Source organism: Penicillium longicatenatum (assembly GCF_028827895.1).
Source record: "Penicillium longicatenatum strain IBT 33135 chromosome Unknown contig_2_segment0_segment0, whole genome shotgun sequence".
Lineage (NCBI taxonomy): Eukaryota > Fungi > Ascomycota > Eurotiomycetes > Eurotiales > Aspergillaceae > Penicillium > Penicillium longicatenatum.
The window spans coordinates 4,828,621-4,845,764 of record NW_026643120.1 but is presented as its reverse complement, the minus strand read 5'-3'; the positions used below and the strand labels follow the sequence as shown (position 1 = coordinate 4,845,764).

General features: G+C 50.0%; 4 protein-coding genes across 4 annotated transcripts; 3 read left to right on the top strand and 1 right to left on the bottom strand.

The window, feature by feature from the left end:
- Window positions 1-53: 53 nt before the first annotated feature.
- Window positions 54-1,646, top strand: N7484_004333 (proteasome regulatory particle lid subunit RPN7; the record flags this gene model as incomplete). The annotated part of the gene is made up of 3 exons (XM_057114753.1): window positions 54-512; window positions 571-1,400; window positions 1,454-1,646. The coding sequence occupies 3 exons, from the start codon at window positions 54-56 to the stop codon at window positions 1,644-1,646; spliced, it is 1,482 nt and encodes a 493-aa protein (XP_056974893.1).
- A 556-nt stretch (window positions 1,647-2,202) lies between these two features.
- N7484_004332 (putative alanine aminotransferase) lies at window positions 2,203-4,068 on the top strand (the record flags this gene model as incomplete). Its single annotated transcript, XM_057114752.1, has 3 exons — window positions 2,203-2,332; window positions 2,510-3,756; window positions 3,814-4,068. The coding sequence occupies 3 exons, from the start codon at window positions 2,203-2,205 to the stop codon at window positions 4,066-4,068; spliced, it is 1,632 nt and encodes a 543-aa protein (XP_056974892.1).
- A 3,104-nt stretch (window positions 4,069-7,172) lies between these two features.
- Window positions 7,173-10,924, top strand: N7484_004331 (Pfs domain protein; the record flags this gene model as incomplete). Its single annotated transcript, XM_057114751.1, has 3 exons — window positions 7,173-7,857; window positions 7,920-8,573; window positions 8,634-10,924. The coding sequence occupies 3 exons, from the start codon at window positions 7,173-7,175 to the stop codon at window positions 10,922-10,924; spliced, it is 3,630 nt and encodes a 1,209-aa protein (XP_056974891.1).
- A 1,855-nt stretch (window positions 10,925-12,779) lies between these two features.
- On the bottom strand, window positions 12,780-14,418 carry N7484_004330 (copper fist DNA-binding domain-containing protein; the record flags this gene model as incomplete). Its single annotated transcript, XM_057114750.1, has 3 exons — window positions 12,780-14,068; window positions 14,123-14,281; window positions 14,343-14,418. 3 exons carry the CDS (start codon window positions 14,416-14,418, stop codon window positions 12,780-12,782), a joined length of 1,524 nt encoding a protein of 507 aa, XP_056974890.1.
- Window positions 14,419-17,144: the final 2,726 nt, after the last annotated feature.

Below are 17,144 nucleotides of genomic sequence, written 5' to 3'. Positions count from 1 at the left end.
GGACCCCCGATTCTTCAATCTCTCATTTCGCTCATCAGTCCTGATCCGCCATCATGGGGTCTGATCCACAGTACATCAAGTACCCTGATCTCCTTCTCGCCCAACATGTCTTCAACCTCTCTAACCCTGCATGCGCCTCATCCACCCGCCAGTCCTCGTTGAAGAAGCTACAAGATGCCATTTCCGAACGCAAGATGGCCCCATTCTACCGTCATCTGGCTCACCCTACGGAGGGTATCTTGAACAATGCTGGGGAAGGTGTCACACAACATTCTCACGCCGGAACCTCCAAGCCTCTCATCACCTCCAACATGCTCGCCTCCCGAAAGTCGCCCCAGAACATCGAATTCCCGTGGGACGAGAAACTTTACCAGTCTCTGCTTGATGATAATAGAAAGGAGCTCGAGACTATCCAGAAGGAAGAGGAAGACGCAGAGGAGGCCGCGGGTGAGACTGAGGTACAGGCCGCTCGGGGCAAACGGGCGGAGTTCTGGGCTCGAGTTGGTGATAAGGTATGAAATGTTCCTCAGAAACGTGAACAGAAAAATTACTAACGCCAACTTCCTATAGGATAAAGCCGTTGAGTCGTACGACGAGCTGCTTGATAAGATTGGTTTCCTGGGAACTAAAATTGACTTGGTTCTGGCCATGATCCGCATCGGCTTGTTCTTCGGCGACGCTATGTATGTGAAGAAGACGATCGAGCGCGCAGAGACGCTGGTCGATAGCGGTGGTGACTGGGACCGGAGGAATCGTCTCAAGGCATACAAGGGTTTGCATCTGCTTACCATCCGCTCATACAGCTTGGCTGCTCCTCTTCTCCTTGATAGTCTATCCACATTTACCAGCTACGAACTTTGCAGCTACTCTTCGCTCGTCATCTACTCGGTGCTTGCGGGATCATTGTCCCTCAAGCGGGTGGACTTCAAGGCCAAGGTTGTGGACGCCCCGGAGATCAGGGCCATCCTGGGTGCTGGAGAAGACCAATTGGCTGCCCTCTCTGGCGAGATCTCAGCGGGCCCTGGTTCTCGGGAAGAGGAAATGAAGGACGCGACTGTTTCACGAACAACTCCGGCTGCTGGTGCCGCCACTGCCATCAACTTGACCACATTGGGAACTGGCTCTGGCGAGCAAGCAGAGGATGAAGCCCCGGTTGATTTCTCCCCTCTGGCAAACTTGGTGAACAGCCTGTACAATGGCAACTACCGCTCTTTCTTCGTGGCTCTTGCCGGTGTGGAGGACGAATTCTTGACTCAGGACCACTACCTGCACGAGCACCGGGCATGGTTCGTTCGGGAAATGCGACTACGTGCCTACCAGCAGCTCCTCCAGAGCTACCGGGTGGTAGGCCTGAACACTATGGCCAATGACTTTGGTGTGACTGTGGATTATCTGGACCGGTATGTATCTCTTTGGCATCATCAAATCATGCACATTGCTAATCTAAAAGTAGGGACTTGGCCAAGTTCATCTCTAGCAACCGTATTGCTTGCACTATCGATCGTGTCAACGGGATCATTGAGACCAACCGACCCGACGATAAGAACAAGCAGTATGCGGATGTGGTGAAGCACGGCGATGCCCTGATCACCAAGCTCCAGAAGTATGGACAGGCTGTCCGCCTTCGGGGTAGTGAGCGCAGTTGAATGGAGGAAAGGGAAATGTACTTCCGACACGAACCCAAGAATCCCGCGGACCATGTTGTCACGGATCGAGATAACCTCTTAGCATTGTAACCTGTTTCTAGAATTCCAGTCTACAGCTGGATCTTATGCTATCCATGATACTTAATGATCGTTCCTCATTTTAGGTGGTGGAGAGTACTAGTAATAAATATCCCCGCATCGGGCGGCTCCGGATTGACGATACGGAGTCCACTGGGGCCGGGCAAGCCTTTCCGAGGAAAGATCGACCTAGCGCCAGCCCGACCCAAGCCAACTGCGCTTAGAGCGTCATGGATCTTGCGGACTTGCTTTTTGTTTTTCGATGCCGTGAATAGCCTCCCTCGGGCTCTCCGGTAAACGATTTAGGACTCCACCCCTGTTATCTTTGGTTCACCGAATGTGGGGAAACTCAATGCTGACTCACACACCGCCCAATCGGTCCCTGGATTCTTTTTTCTTCATGCGCTGTAGCCGTTTTATCCTATCATCGCGTCGATTGAAGAGGTCAAAGAGGTAGACCGAACGGCTGACCATCATCATGTCCTGGCAATTTAAGCTCACCTCCAGTGTACGGGCGTCTCCGTTGCGGGCCTTGACGACCCGGCCGAATGGTCTCCTACTTCGCCCGACCGCACTTGGTGCTGCGGGGAGGTTCTCCGCTTGGTCAGGTACGTGGGATGTGTTGCACCATATATAGATCGGATGGTATCCCGTGGAGAGAGGGGCTGTCCCGCCTTATAAGTCCCATCGTGTATCGTTCTGCTTTCTCCACCTCATCTACACTATCATTTCCACTGGATTGTCTCATATTTTGATATCTTACTAACGTCTGGGTTGAACCTCAGAACCCACTATGACTCAAACCAGCGTCGCCTACACTAAGCGAACTTTGTCCACTCAGTCGAAGAAATGCCTGAACGTCGACAACATCAACCAGCACATTCGCGCAGCCAAGTACGCCGTCCGGGGTGAGCTGGCAGTCAAGGCCGAGACCTACCGTCAGCGCCTGTCTGATGGTGACAAGTCACTGCCCTTTGACAGCGTCATCTTTGCGAACATTGGTAATCCACAGCAACTCGATCAGAAGCCAATTACCTTCTTCCGTCAAGTCCTCAGTCTCGTGGAGAACCCCCTGCTATTGGAGAACCAGGAGGCCCTCAAAACATCTTTTGGATACAAACAGGATGTGATTGATCGCGCAAAGGTCCTTCTGGCCAATGTGCAGAGTGTTGGTGCATACAGCCACAGCCAGGGTGCTCCGGGAATCCGAAACAGCGTGGCCAGGTTCATTGAGGAGCGTGATGGATTCCCTGCCAACCCGCAGGACCTGTTCTTGACAGCAGGTGCCTCGTCTGGTGTGAGCACCCTGCTGAGCGTCATCTGCAATGACCCGAATGCTGGTGTGCTGGTTCCCATCCCCCAGTACCCGCTTTACACTGCCACTTTGTCACTATTGAATGCGCAGTGTGTGCCTTACTACTTGGAAGAACAGAAGGCTTGGGGTACCAATGTCAGCGCAATTAAGCAGTCGATCAAGGATGCCCGGGCTAAGAACATCAATGTGCGCTCCGTCGCAGTGATTAACCCCGGTAACCCTACCGGTGCCTCGCTGAGCCCCGAAGATATCAAGGGGGTCCTTGATATCGCCGCCGAGGAGCACCTGGTCGTCATTGCCGATGAGGTGTACCAGACTAACGTCTTCACCGGCGAGTTTGTCTCGTTCAAGAAGCGCCTGCGCCAGCTCCAGCAGGAGACTCCTGGCAAGTACGACGATGTGGAGCTGGTTTCTATGCACAGTACCTCTAAGGGCATGGTTGGCGAGTGCGGTCACCGTGGTGGTTACTTCGAGTTGGTCGGTTTCGACCCCTTGGTCCAGGAGCAGATCTACAAGCTCGTCAGCATTGGTCTGTGCCCGCCGGTCGTTGCACAGTGCCTGCTCGAGACTATGGTCAACCCCCCTCGCGAGGGTGACCCCAGTTTCGAGCTGTACCAGAAGGAATTCAATGGCATCCGGGATGGCTTGCACAAGCGTGCTCTTGCCTTGTACGATGCTTTCCAGCGTATGGAGGGAGTTGAGTGCCAGGAGCCTCAGGTAAGCATTATTCATTCCCATCACCCATGAACCTTCCGTGCTAATTATCATTACCAGGGTGCCATGTACCTCTTCCCCACCATCAACCTTCCTGCTAAGGCTGTCGAGGCCGCCAAGGCTGAGGGCCGCGCTGCCGACGAGTTCTACTGCCTGGGCATGCTCGACGCTACCGGCGTGTGTGTCGTTCCTGGCTCCGGCTTCGGCCAAAAAGAAAACACCCTTCACTTCCGCACAACATTCCTTGCACCAGGCACCGACTGGGTCGAGCGTATTGTGAAGTTCCACTCCGAGTTCATGGACAAGTACAGGTAGGGTCGACGACTCATACTCTAAAAAAAAACCATAAAATAGCAGCAATCACTTCGGTCCTATAAATATTCCTCTGATCTGCTTCGACTTTTCATTTCATCATGTGAGACGAGCTTTCGACGTGCATTTCCACCGTCTCGTCCCGACCCATACTATGTTCATTCCGTTGGCTTTTACTTGACATGTGATTCCATGGGGCTTTGATTTGATACCATATAGAACGTATTTACTTTTGGCACTGCAGGAATGAAGTGAAACCTTGAATTTCATTAATCGATAGACCAGAATTTCTAGACACGATGTCGTCAGATCTTGCAAGCCACCGCGGGCCATAGATTGAATGCTCCACAGACGATAAGCAGCCATCGCGCTAGAGGTATCCACTTGGAAGTTCCACAACAGATTTCCAATCTAGATTGGACCTACAAGAAGCCACCAGAAGCCTCGCCTCAGAAGTCCTCAAACAATCCCCCGAACACCAAGATGTCCGCCCTAATAGCCTATATTACAAATCTCTTCACATCCACACCCCCACAACCGACCTACAAAGTCGCCATCCTCGGCTACGAAGGCGCCGGCAAGCAATCTCTCCTCCGCGGCCTGACCGATAAAGGCGCCCCAATATCTATACCAATAAGGTATTCGTAGGTCGCGATAGGCATGCGTATGTGGGTGTCTTGATCATATTTGCCTATACTACAAGAATCCTGGGAAATGGCCGAGGGTCCTTCCCAGAACCACGTTCAAATTTGGCCTACAACTAGGGAACTTTTTCATTGCTTTAGTAATCACTTGAGGCTTTCCCACACCCTCGTGTACCACTTAGCTTGCTGCCTTTAACTCAGCTCATTGGTGAGTTACACAAACTTCATGATCCATAGTATATCTAGTCTTGCCACTATACTCGTATCATACCACCCAGGTACTTTATGAGCCAAGTATAATGAGTGAAGTTTCGCATTACAGTAACAGCCTCGATATGGTAAGCGCTACTGGGCGGTGCATGATGCGGCTGAGAAAGATCCCCTCTTTTCCGCCAATTCACTTTCCCCCAACAAAGTACTTGAACACTCATCACGGACTTTCAATAAAGTACCCGAGCACTCAACACGAACTCTGATTAGCCTTACCAAAGCAAAAACCTTTCGATCCCTTGCACCATATGGCGTTTTGTATTTGATGGAGTTCTGACACTATCAGGGAAGGAGAGGGTTGCTGAATATGTCTAATCAAAACATGGCCACTCAAGGCTCAGAGGGACAAGGTATTAGGACTATAAAAGATGCGTTTGTTACCGAACCCAGCATGCATTCCATCAGCCAGGACTCCAAAGGCAAAGAGCCAATGAGAACTGCCCTAGACTACAAATCTGCAAATTATGGGCCCTCAAAAAAGGTGGACTCAGACCTCGAAGCATTTCCGCTTTATACAGAACCAGGTACCCCAAAGTCGGAGTACATGCGGCATTTTGAACCCGATCATGTGTGGCAGCAAAGTGAGAAATTTTGCAACCAAAGTATGCGATTGTATCCTCAATTGACATTGCTCAACAGGGCAAAAGCCATATCCAGTCGAAGACCGGTCGCGACTACCTAGTATCAAAGACTGCTTGTCAATATCATGGAGATCTGAGGTGAGGACCTCCTTGGAGAATGGGGCGTCGACCAGCTTGCCTAATTTACTTTAAAAGCGTGGGATAAAAGAAAGCAATAATGATTCATCTTGGATGAGACAGTCGGCACCAAGTTTACCTGCACAGCCAGCCTTGGAAGACTTCATAAGTCAAATCAAACAAGTTTATCCACAGATTGGCTCATCATTAATATTACGCTTTGCACAGGAGCAATTATATCGCTATGGGTCATTAAGTATAGCCGACACTCTTCACTCCCGTAGTGTGGCTAACAATCAATGCCTTTCGGAATCCTATTGCTTTAAAAAAGCCAACAGAGCTGATTCTTACTTCTCTGCTGAGGTTTCCACCACAGATTTCCCCCCAGGTATACCTCTTCCGCCGGTGACGGGGCTTCCAGCAAGGTTTGAGTGTCCAATATGTTTCGAAGTGAAATTCATTCAAAACCCGTTCGACTGGACAAGCCATGTGCATGATGACCTTCAGCCATATGTCTGCATTTTCCCGGACTGTACCGGGCCCCACGTCTTCAAGCAGGCATCTCAGTGGATGGAACATGAAAAGTACAGCCATCGAAGGTCTGGCTCGATACCGAACCGGCTCACCTGCAATGTTGACAAATGCAATGCCGTGTTCTACCGTTTGGATTTGTTCCACGAACACCTTCGCAGAATGCATGGAATTGAGGCGCAATCTTTGGATTTAGTAGACAAGATGGGACACGAAACCTGGACACTACAGACTGAATCATGCATATTTTGTGGGGAAAAAGTGCAACGGAGAAAACCCACCTCTTTCACTTGAGCAAGCACATGGAGCAGATCTCTTACTGGTCAATACCTTTGAATCTGCTCTCCCATCACGAGTCGACGCCTCCCTTTCGGAAGGACCAGCTCGAAGCTGGAAATTCGAGCAGTAACCAAGCCGTACATGCCACGGAATTTTTGGAGCCAGCTGAGATCGAACTTATACATGACGATACTAAGGGATGGGCTCGAACAGGAGAATCCGGGATGGAAGATCCTCATTCCAATCAGAAAGCATCCTTAGTAGGAATAGAAACGCTGATTGACTCTGGGTATGGCTCATATACTCAACGAAAGCCTACACAACAAAATACTAGCCTGGATCAAGAAATGTGTTCGCATCGGGAAAGTCAGGATGCAGGTGCAGCTCTGGAAAACATTGAGCCCGTTGCTGGGAATGACACAGAGGGCAGTGTTTACTCGTCAACGTCTTCCCTCTCAGACGCAAGTATGAATGCGTACGTATTTGCGATTGCAGAAGATATATCAAATGCTGTGGGTGGCTCTTTGTTTTCAGAAGTAATTGTGAACAAGGTTTGCAACGCTCTGCCACGGCTTTTGAAAGGACTGGCATCGAGTATTGGTAACAATGCCACATCACAAATGCATTTAGACGTGATGGTTTTCCTTCGAAAATACCGCAGGTAAAATGAATAGGTCTTCACATTATGTGGTTTCTTGATGATGCTGATACTAGCTCTAGGAATATCACCGCCAGTTGCCGCGAGATACTCGCGGAGAGGCCTTCTTGGAAGAGTTCAGACGATTCTGAGAACATGTCGCTGGCTGAGAAGATGAACAGATGGCAAGGACTGAGTGATAGAACGGTGGAGCGTGCTGATTATCCGGCTTCCGAGTGGTTGCACATTGACTCTGCAGATATATCCACCCATGAAGATGACGAGGATAGCAGCCCAGAGCCAAATTTTCCTGGTGTTCAAGCCTACAAGAGCTTGGTCAAATCCGACCCTTCCTATGGGAAATTGATTTCCGATGTCTTTCGAGAATGTATGGTGATGTCCACCTTACCAGACTCATTGGAAGAGATATCCAGCGCCATTTCCCGAATTCTGCCTGCTTCCCCCCGAGTTAGCCGAAAGATACCCCCAGAGCGATTTAAAATGATGTTCAAAATCGATTGGGACCCGGTCGCATTTCTCCAGGAGCAGCAGTATTTGGAACCTCCGGAATTAGCCATTGGCCAGGCCATTGTCCTGACAGGATCGACCACTATGGTTCAGACATTGACGTGCTCAGAGTATCTCCAGCAAACATGGCCATCCAGTGGAGTCAGTATCCTGAAGCTCATGCAAGAGCTCGTCAGACCTAACCATCATCCAGAAAGGTCAATATGTAAGTCAAATAAGCGCCTCTATAGTTCAACAGGACCATTCAGATAATGATTTCTATCCCAGGCATCTTGCCCGATGAAACACAAGTCAAGGTTGGTATAGAGGCCTCAGACGATGGCACCAAAACATCCATCATTGTGCTGGTGAACGCTCTCCCGAGCTGGATTATAGAGATTGGCGAGGTTCTCTCATGGATGGGGTCTGCCCTGAAGACCTCCCCGCATTCTGACCGTCTCGTCTTCTGCAAGCCTTCTGTTATCAACGCTAGAAGAGGCCCAAGTGTGGGACTGATTCTCTCAGACTTTACATGTACCATCCAGTTTACGACGCACATGGCACCGGGTGACTCGCAGCTCAATGGCCAGTGCTGGCATGGTTTGTTTAAAAATCCTGTTGTGGCTGAGGGCTTCCCCATCGCCCGGAGACCAAGCCTGAAAATAGGTCTAGAGATACCCCTGGCCATGATGGCAATCCTAGCAGGAACATCTCATGCTCACACTTTTGGCAAAAGTGTTTTTTTGAAGGGCTTCTCTACTATGCTTGTCCCAACTGAGTCTGACGGAAATTTCGTGTTATGGCATCTTATTTCATCCAAAGATGGCAGTCGCATATCATACAATGATGGTGTGGAGCTTGGCAATGGCAAGACACAGCTTCTTGACTTGAAAAGCTCCCGCCATATCTTGGGCTGGTGCTCCACAATGAAATTCTTAGTTGGTTCGTGATATACCTATATGCATAATGTCTCCCTGGGTGTGGACTGACTCATTCCTGCAGGGTCCCGTGATGCGCGATACAGTGTCGAGACTTCCGGTCTCCCAAAAGCCTCGCCAACTTGTCTTCTCGCGAATGTAACGATTTCTCAGGGGCACAACGTTGCTGGAGCCACAGGAAACATTTCTTTTGGTCTAAAGGATTTCAAGTCCGGTGGCAGACGCAGAAATTATATTCAAAAATTGAAGTCAATTGAGAAAAGGTTCGTGCTCCTCTGGGACGAAGGCCACAAACGTGGGTGGCTTGTAAACGGGGCTACTGCTCTGCTGCATCTTGTGCGTGCCTCTCTTGAAGAAGACAGAAATGGTGTCTTCTCTGCGGCGACTATCTTCCATCCAGCTAGGATGAGGTATCCTGAGCCATATCGGCCGTACTCTGCATCTTGGGTTCTTGGCGACAAATCCAACGCCAGAATTCCTATATATGATGATGACAATGATCCAGTGCTATTTCATGAGTACGTCACTCAGTTCTATGAAATTCTCGAGAAGGCATTTGATTATCAAACAGCTGCTGTCAGTGCCAACCCAGAACGGTGTACATCACGATCACGACTAGAAGGCTGGGACTTTGAGAACTTGGCGGCTGAGCGCGATCCTATTTTTGCAAAGGAAGCCACTTTGGATTGTGCGGGGATGGCCTGGATTGATCTCATACGATCTGTTCATGCAATCACTCTTTTTGGTCGCGGATTTGGGGATATGATTCAACCCATTGGTACTTGTTCTAATTGGGGCCAAGTCCCTGCTGGAAACTCGTACTTGGTCATCTGCCAGGAAGACCTCAAAGAGATTGTTGCTTCCTGGTGTGGCAACTTATCTGCAAGTCCACCCATGCTGACAGACCAAATAATCTGGCACATCCCAGAGAACACTGCAATAAAATGCCGGTGCATTTCAACAAAATATATGCGGCACTCGGATATCGCCCAGGTCCTGTTGCCGTCTACCATGGCCTATAAAGTCACTGGAGAAACGCTGAACTGTGAAGATAATAAAGGCGGTGCATTCATTTTTGGGCTAAACTCGATGAACCTATGGCACTGGCCGGAAGCTGGCGAGCCATCGCGAAAGCCTATCGTGTTGATTGACGGTATCAGAAACGACTGTGAAACCTCTGAGACACTTGAAAGTGGTATGGGAGGCAGCTGCGACTCAATATCATCAACCCGAGAAGACAGTTTCAATCGACGTTCTGTTGAGCTTCGTACGGAACCGTCACTAACGGCCTTCTCAATGACGTCCTACTCAATCAGTGACAACTTTACCGTTGGCATCATTTGTGCTCTCCATATTGAGCTGATGGCTGTGCGAATCTTGTTCGACACTTCTCATGATAATGTGATGGTCCCACCTACAGACACAAACTCCTATGCCTTTGGATCTATGGGCCAGCACAATGTAGTTGCCACCTGCCTCCCGGATGGTGAATATGGAACAAACTCGGCCGCCAGCGTGGCATCTAATATGGGGCGAACCTTTAGTCGTCTACAATTCTGTTTGCTAGTTGGCATTGGAGGTGGGGTTCCGTCTGCCCGAAATGATATTCGACTGGGAGATGTCGTGGTTAGCAAGCCAATCGGTAGCGGTGTTGGCGTCTTGCCATATGACATGATAAAGGCACATGAGTACGGACCCGAGTTGAATGGATGCTTGCAACCGCCTGCACGAATCTTGAGATCAGTGTCAAGTCTGATGCAGTCGGACCCAAGACTGTCTCGTGCACCTTTAGGGCCCTACTTACGGCAAATCAGTGACGCGAACCCAGAATATGCATACCCTGACGCTTTTACCGACATACTCTATGAGTCTGGATATACACATCCTAGGGGTGAGGAAACATGTGAGAAATGCGACACGTCCAGGGAACTACTCAGACCGCCACGAACGTCCGATCGGCCAAAGATCCATTACGGCTTGATTGCATCTGGAAACAAGGTAATGAAAGATGCAAGAGAAAGGGATAATCTAGCAAAAGAGTATGGCATCTTATGCTTCGAAATGGAAGCTGCTGGTATCATGAACATTCTCCCATCGTTCATCATCCGTGGTATTTGTGACTACGCCGACTCCCATAAGAACAAGAAATGGCAAAACTATGCCGCGGCTACAGCTGCCGCTTATACCAAGCTCCTGCTTTTTCATTTACGGCGTGACTCGGAGTCAAGGTCTATGTCTCCTGCACTTGGTAGCTCGAGGTCTATGGAAGGACTTGACAATGGATGGGCATCGGTGGGAGGAGAAAGCGTTGAACAGGAAGTAGGCTCAGGCCCTGTCAAAAGACGGCGGATATGAGTATGCGTTTCTTGTTCTCCCGTTCTGCGCGGTTGTACTGTATTGGCTGGAAACAGTAGCTGCTTATCTGTATCATGTCTACAGGGGGAATCGTTGTTTGGTTTATAAAAGTGCCCCTCTCTATTACAAACCACAGGACTGCCTTTTTCGATATATAAAGTGCTGAATTTCAACAAAAGCCTCAGAGATGCCGTGTTATGCGCGTCATGTAAATCGATGGGAATGACAATCTCCGGCTGCAACACGTATGATTTCATCTCTCCCTTGCGTCCGCCACGAATCTTGGTCGTCGTAATTGCAATTAATGGCCTAACGTCACAAGATCGCTACAGTATCCTGGTCACTGCAGAATTTTATAGGCAGCTTCAAGTGGTAAGGCGATCCGTCTAAAAAAGAAGTTTATACATGGACTGAAACTTTCATCGACTATCCCATATCATATGGCAGTAAAACAATCGCATAACCTTTACTAAGTAGGAAGAAAGGAGGAATAAGTGATTCAGAGATTCTTATCCAGCCCATTCTTACGACAACACTTCTTTTCAGCTTATTACAGCATACACCCTTCCTAGATCCCAGGCATCACCATTCAATCCGTCAGACACAAGCAAGGAGACCCCTGGCACGCGACACGGACCGTGCAGAGCTAAGCATTAGCCAAGATCATGCACCCAAGGCTTGTATGGCAAGCAAGACACCATGCAAGGTTCAAAAGATGCCGGTGGCTTGTGGCATGGACTAGCGGGCTGTACCATGTACGATCCGGAAAGGCTTGGTATGCAAGACCTCCTGGTCCTGTATACCGAGTACGTGTAACTTTGCCAGGCGTTGCGATGTGCCGAGTCTTCCGGTTGGAATGACAGTGGTGGTTGGAATGGACACGGTGGAGTTGCAGCTGGAGCTGGATTTCCAACCTTACATCTCATGCAAAAGCCTGTGGGAGAAATATTCGATACGAATGTTTTCTTCTAAGTTGATATGCATCAAGTACCTGTGGGCTATTGGACTATTGTATTCATTATAGGGATGTGGTAGATACACACCGCTACTTGTCGCTAAACTTGTACCTCGTACAGCGGCTGAGGACGTTCCCACGTACCTGCCATCCCGACTGAACTACGTAATCAGTTTGCTCTTTGACCCAAGAAAAGTTCCGAAAGGAATGAATACGTGGTCACAGGGGCCAACCGGAGTTCCACACACCTGACCCTGATCTCCTGTAGGTCATGGCAAGCTGCAGTCCGAGATCGAGCATAGGGTTTTGGAGATGCAGATTGGCTGAAAACCTGCTTTCCGCCGATCTGGGACAGGTTCGTGCGGACTCACCGCTACATTGTTGTGAAACCTTTGCTTGGTGATCTTGAATCGGGTATCTCGGCCGAACATTGATCTGCAAAGGTGTGTAGAGGTATGTAGGTGAAACAAATTTGATGTGGAGTATGTTGGACTGAAGGTTGGGGTCAGCTGTTCGGATAGATCGCTTGAGCGCTAAGCATCTCAAGTGGATACTTTACAATACCAACGGTCAGGATCGCCATGTCAGGTGGTGTATTCAGATCTGGCCTCTGGAGGTATGGGTCATTGTACACATAAACAAGTCTATACAGCGGAACGATGCTAATGTACGGTGACCATGTCTAGACACATGGTATCCATCGAAAAAAATCGCAAAACCCCTCTAGATTCAATGCTATCATGAAGAAATCTAGAACTGGCTAGTTGGAACAAGGCAAAGGCATTTATCATCATCTCTCATCAAGGTCATAAAGACGGTGTAGAGGTGGTGGTAAGGTGCCGCAGGTAGCGGAGACCCCAGGAAGTTAGAAGAAGAGAAGCAAAAGGTTTTATGACCGGGTTATTGGGCCCACGATTGACGGAAGTAATCGTCGTCCATGGGCGGGGTCGATTCATCGTTGAAGAGATTGGCCGGCCAGGTGGGAATCGTATCCTGCGAAGGGGCCATGGAGTACATGTCCTGCGCTGTAATTGACTTGGCCTCGATGCCCATACTGGCTTGAAGCTGGTGCTCGAGCGCAGCGGTAGATTCATTGGCGGACTTGAGGAAATCGTCGATGTTGATCGACTCAAGATCATTGGATGACAAGAGTCGCGCCTGCGGGAGTCCAACCAATGACGACGCAGAGCTGATACGGAGATGGTCCAACTCTGACGCTTCGCTCACGCTGTGGAGGTCGTGCATGTCATTACCAGCATGTCCCAGACCGGGAAGCGGCCCAAACTCGTCAACTTCGGAGATATCGCCGGAGGACGATGGCGGCGGCAGGCCCGAGGGATACGAGTTGTAATCGAAACTGGCGTATGACGGGGCCTGGGTGCTGGTAGTGGCAGGGGCATCGGAATACAGCGGGAAACTCGACCAGTCGACTGATGGTGCACCTGCGCCCGCAGATCCCAACGGGAATTCAGAGTCCGGAGAGGTGAAGTACTGATCTTGATAGTGATCCTGGAAGGCCATGCACGTAATCGGTGAATTAGACGAGGTATTCGGGAAGGAGGCAAAGGACGAGACATCGAGGGGCGGAGGTACGCTGGTGATGATTTGCTCGAGAGGAAACTTATCCATGGTACCCGAGGCAGACGTGGGATTGGCGGTACCGTCTGTCGGTTGCTCTATTGCGGCAGTGGGAGGGGGAAACTTGTCGAGGAACGATTGATCGAGAGAAGCCGGATTAGGAACCTCTTCTGAGCCTGTTGCGGGGGCACTGTGGGGAGATCCCTCTTGCGATGTCTGTTGCGACTGGGACACAGGCTCCATTGACAGAGAGAGCGGTTCCTGAACAAAGGCAGATTGGGTCAACGGAAGGTGGTCCACCGACCTGCGAGGCATGTCGGACGGATGGTGAATTGTATGTGATCGTGGGATTGTGTACGGCAATCCACACTTGTGGGCCATGTCATTATGCTTATGGGCGGGTTTGTGGTGACCATCACGGAAGATCGTCAGCCCACTCAACGTCGACTCGGACTTTGTCGTCGTGAGCAGGGGCTTCCGTGTAGGTTCAGCCGGGACAGACGGCAGAGACACAGGCAGACCTGCCTCTGGCACGGGGTCAAGATGAGATTCCTTTATCAGCGCGCAGGTACAGCGCTGGCCATGGCAGCAGCCACAGCGATGGGAGTCCTCTGTAATTCACGATCAGAAAGGGGGAACCGGGGATAGCCAGCGCCATTGCTCACTCAGATCTCGCTTGTCACCATGGCAGTCCAAATCGGCTTTCTTTTTCTTGTCGCCACATTCGCACCTGACGTGGGTTGTTCGAGACTTGCGCAGGCCGCGACAGTGGGTACATTGAGAGACTGGGCGGCCTTTTTTATTGATATGGGTCAAAGGGCGGTCTAGTATGACATGGTTAGGAAATGATCGGACATCTAGTAGATTATCCCAAGATTGACATACCACCGTGGTGACAGCTGCTAACCCGATGACCTCGGACGCAAGCTTCACACGCCCACTTCTCACCTTCAATGATCATGGTGATGGGTTACTGCGAGGCACACATGCGATGATCGCGGAACTGGTCGTGGGAGGTAATAAATTGGAAAAATAGGATGGAAATAGGAGTGCGGTCTGTTTCCAGGTAGAACCGCAAATGGCCGTCAAGGCAAACGTTCTTCAGCCGCTTCGTCGAGAAGGCCGAATTGAACCAAACGAACAAAAGGGTATCTTCAGGCAAATAAATCTCCCAATGCGCAAGATCACAGAACGCCGATCCAGCAGTATACAAGGCAACTGAGGGTCGTACTGAGGGAGGGCAAGGGGAGCCGAATCAAAGAAAAGCAAATGGGTATATCGAGGCTTTTGGGGGGGGGGGTTTGTAGAGAGGAGAGTAAGAAACCAAAGGGGGACCAAGCCTACGCACCGTTTGGCGCCGGCCGTGAGACAGGACACCAAGTACCGGTAGTGGCGGCCAAGAAAAAAGCGTTCGATATAGAGAGTTGGAGAACACCCTATGCGGAGGAGAAGAAAGGAAAGGAAGGAGGGAGGCGAGGGTTAATAACGGTATTGGGAAAAGTTGGGATTTTAGCTGCGTCATTGGTGTCTCTGCAAACCCGGAGTATGTGACAAGGCACAGTGCTTTACACACGTGTTACATCGTTTCCCATGCCTTTCATCCGCTTTTAGCCTGGATTTACCCTGACCATACAGCTTCCATACCTCCACTTTTACCAAAGGTACCGTCATTTGATCCGGGGACCTGATTTTACCATACGGTTACATAAGTCGGAACTTTCTACAGTTGCATTCTCGGAAATTCACATTGAGTCCTGCAGATGATTTATCCCTGCGCCTCTTTGTTGGTTTTTATTTGCGAACCAACTCTTTACACTCATCAAACCCCTTTTTTTCATATCGAGGGATGCGTATCCACTACGAGTCTAACGACGTGGCGGTCCCACCAGGAACCCGGGATTCTACGTAGTATGGACGGACCGGGTTAGGGTTTGTGGTTCATTCTTGGTCTTAAAAAAGAAAAACTTTTCTTGCACACTATGCCGGAAAAACTGATGCTTAGGGTAGACGAACCCTTCAAATCGGTTCATAGTTGAAACCAATGAAATCCATATAGAAACATTCCACGGATTATAGCGTGGCCTCCATAGCTGACCTTGCGTGTTAATCCTCCCTCTTGGTTCGCTTGGGTCGCCGTTACGCCGAGATTCCCACGAGGCAACAATTCCAGATGTCGCAGAAGCATGTCCGCTGCAATGTAGATCATGTAGCGAGAGCTGTGCGGGCAATCGAAATTTTCGAGTATGGGGGAAGCTGATGCGGCGAAATCGAGCACGGCCTTTCAGAACGAACTCGACCCCCACCAGGATGGATCTCGCTAGTGAAATCTGGGGCCGCACATCCCAGCTTTGACGGCCCCCTTTCACCTTAGTTTGTCTTTGTCTTTTGGGAGATTTTTTTTCTGTTTGCCGCGTCGTGCCTCAAACCCTATGTGAAAAGAAACGGCGCTAATTCTATGGATTCAGGTACCATTTCGGGGTTGGAAGTTTCCACAATCCCTGCAAGATCATGTTATTTTCAAGGATAGGCAAATGTCACCGCCCCATGGAAAACCTTGACGTGGTCGCGCGATAAGGCTAGTGGTCCTTTCGAAAAGCATGCAACGGGATCGTCTCCTGCCTTTTATGGGTGGTCAAGCGCATAAAAAAAGCAAAGTCCACGAAACGGGTGCGCTCACCTTGTACAGCGCCGTACGGTACTGCATGTCATAGCGCTGTAGGTGCGGGTCAATGGCGTCACTCTTCCTGTTTCGGGCGGGCTGCAGAGGGTTTTGGCGCCGGCCAGCGGGTGGGCCCTGATCTGCGCATGCAACAGCAAGAGGCAAGGGCCAATCGCTCTGACTAAGGGTGTGGATTCCGGATTACCTGACCCTCCGAAGTTGCTGGTACAATACACCGGAGGGGCGCCTATCGTCATACCCAATCAGGTGTCGTCTCGGGTGAAATCTAAATTAAGGCATGAAATACGATCGGGATGAACCTGACCAAACGCGTTAGCATTGACCGGGAAGGTTCAAGGGCTCAAGTTTGGTTGTTCATGGGGAGATTATTCGCGAGCGGTTTTGGTTTTTCTGGTAAGTTTCGTCGGGTTTCCCGTGTAGTCACTGTCCGAAGTCTTGAGATACCCAGGAGGATCTATGAATTCGGACTCCGAGATCACACCACGTTGCAATAATCAGACCTACGGCTTTCTACGCCCCGAGGTCCAGATGCCATTACCCGGTTATGAGAGGGAGCTTAACGAATACGTAGCCCGGTGTCAACTAGCCCAGTAGTAGTGACCGATGAACGGTCTGTCAGAACAGATTTTCCAGGGTCGGGAATAGCATGTAATCCTAGGTTATCTACAGCCCTAGAGGCGCAGCACTAATAGGTAGAGTTACCCAGCTTCCAAGGGTAGGAACCTTCAAAGTAAATGGATCTTGAATTTTAAATTGATTGTTCTTTCAGATGGATACATCCGTTCACAGTAGGTACTAGTAGTCAGCTGCTAGGTGTGTCTGAATATATATATATGGCCAGTCCTGTGTACATAGATACAGCCCCTGCCAGGCATTTGTCAAGCTCTGCTACTAAGCATTCATATTCCAGAACAGCGATATATGAACACCGCTCAACAAAATTTTAAAAGAAACCCGAGAATTGGACTACCAAGGCGGTCCTCAAATCCCTCGAAGGTTCGGGTCGG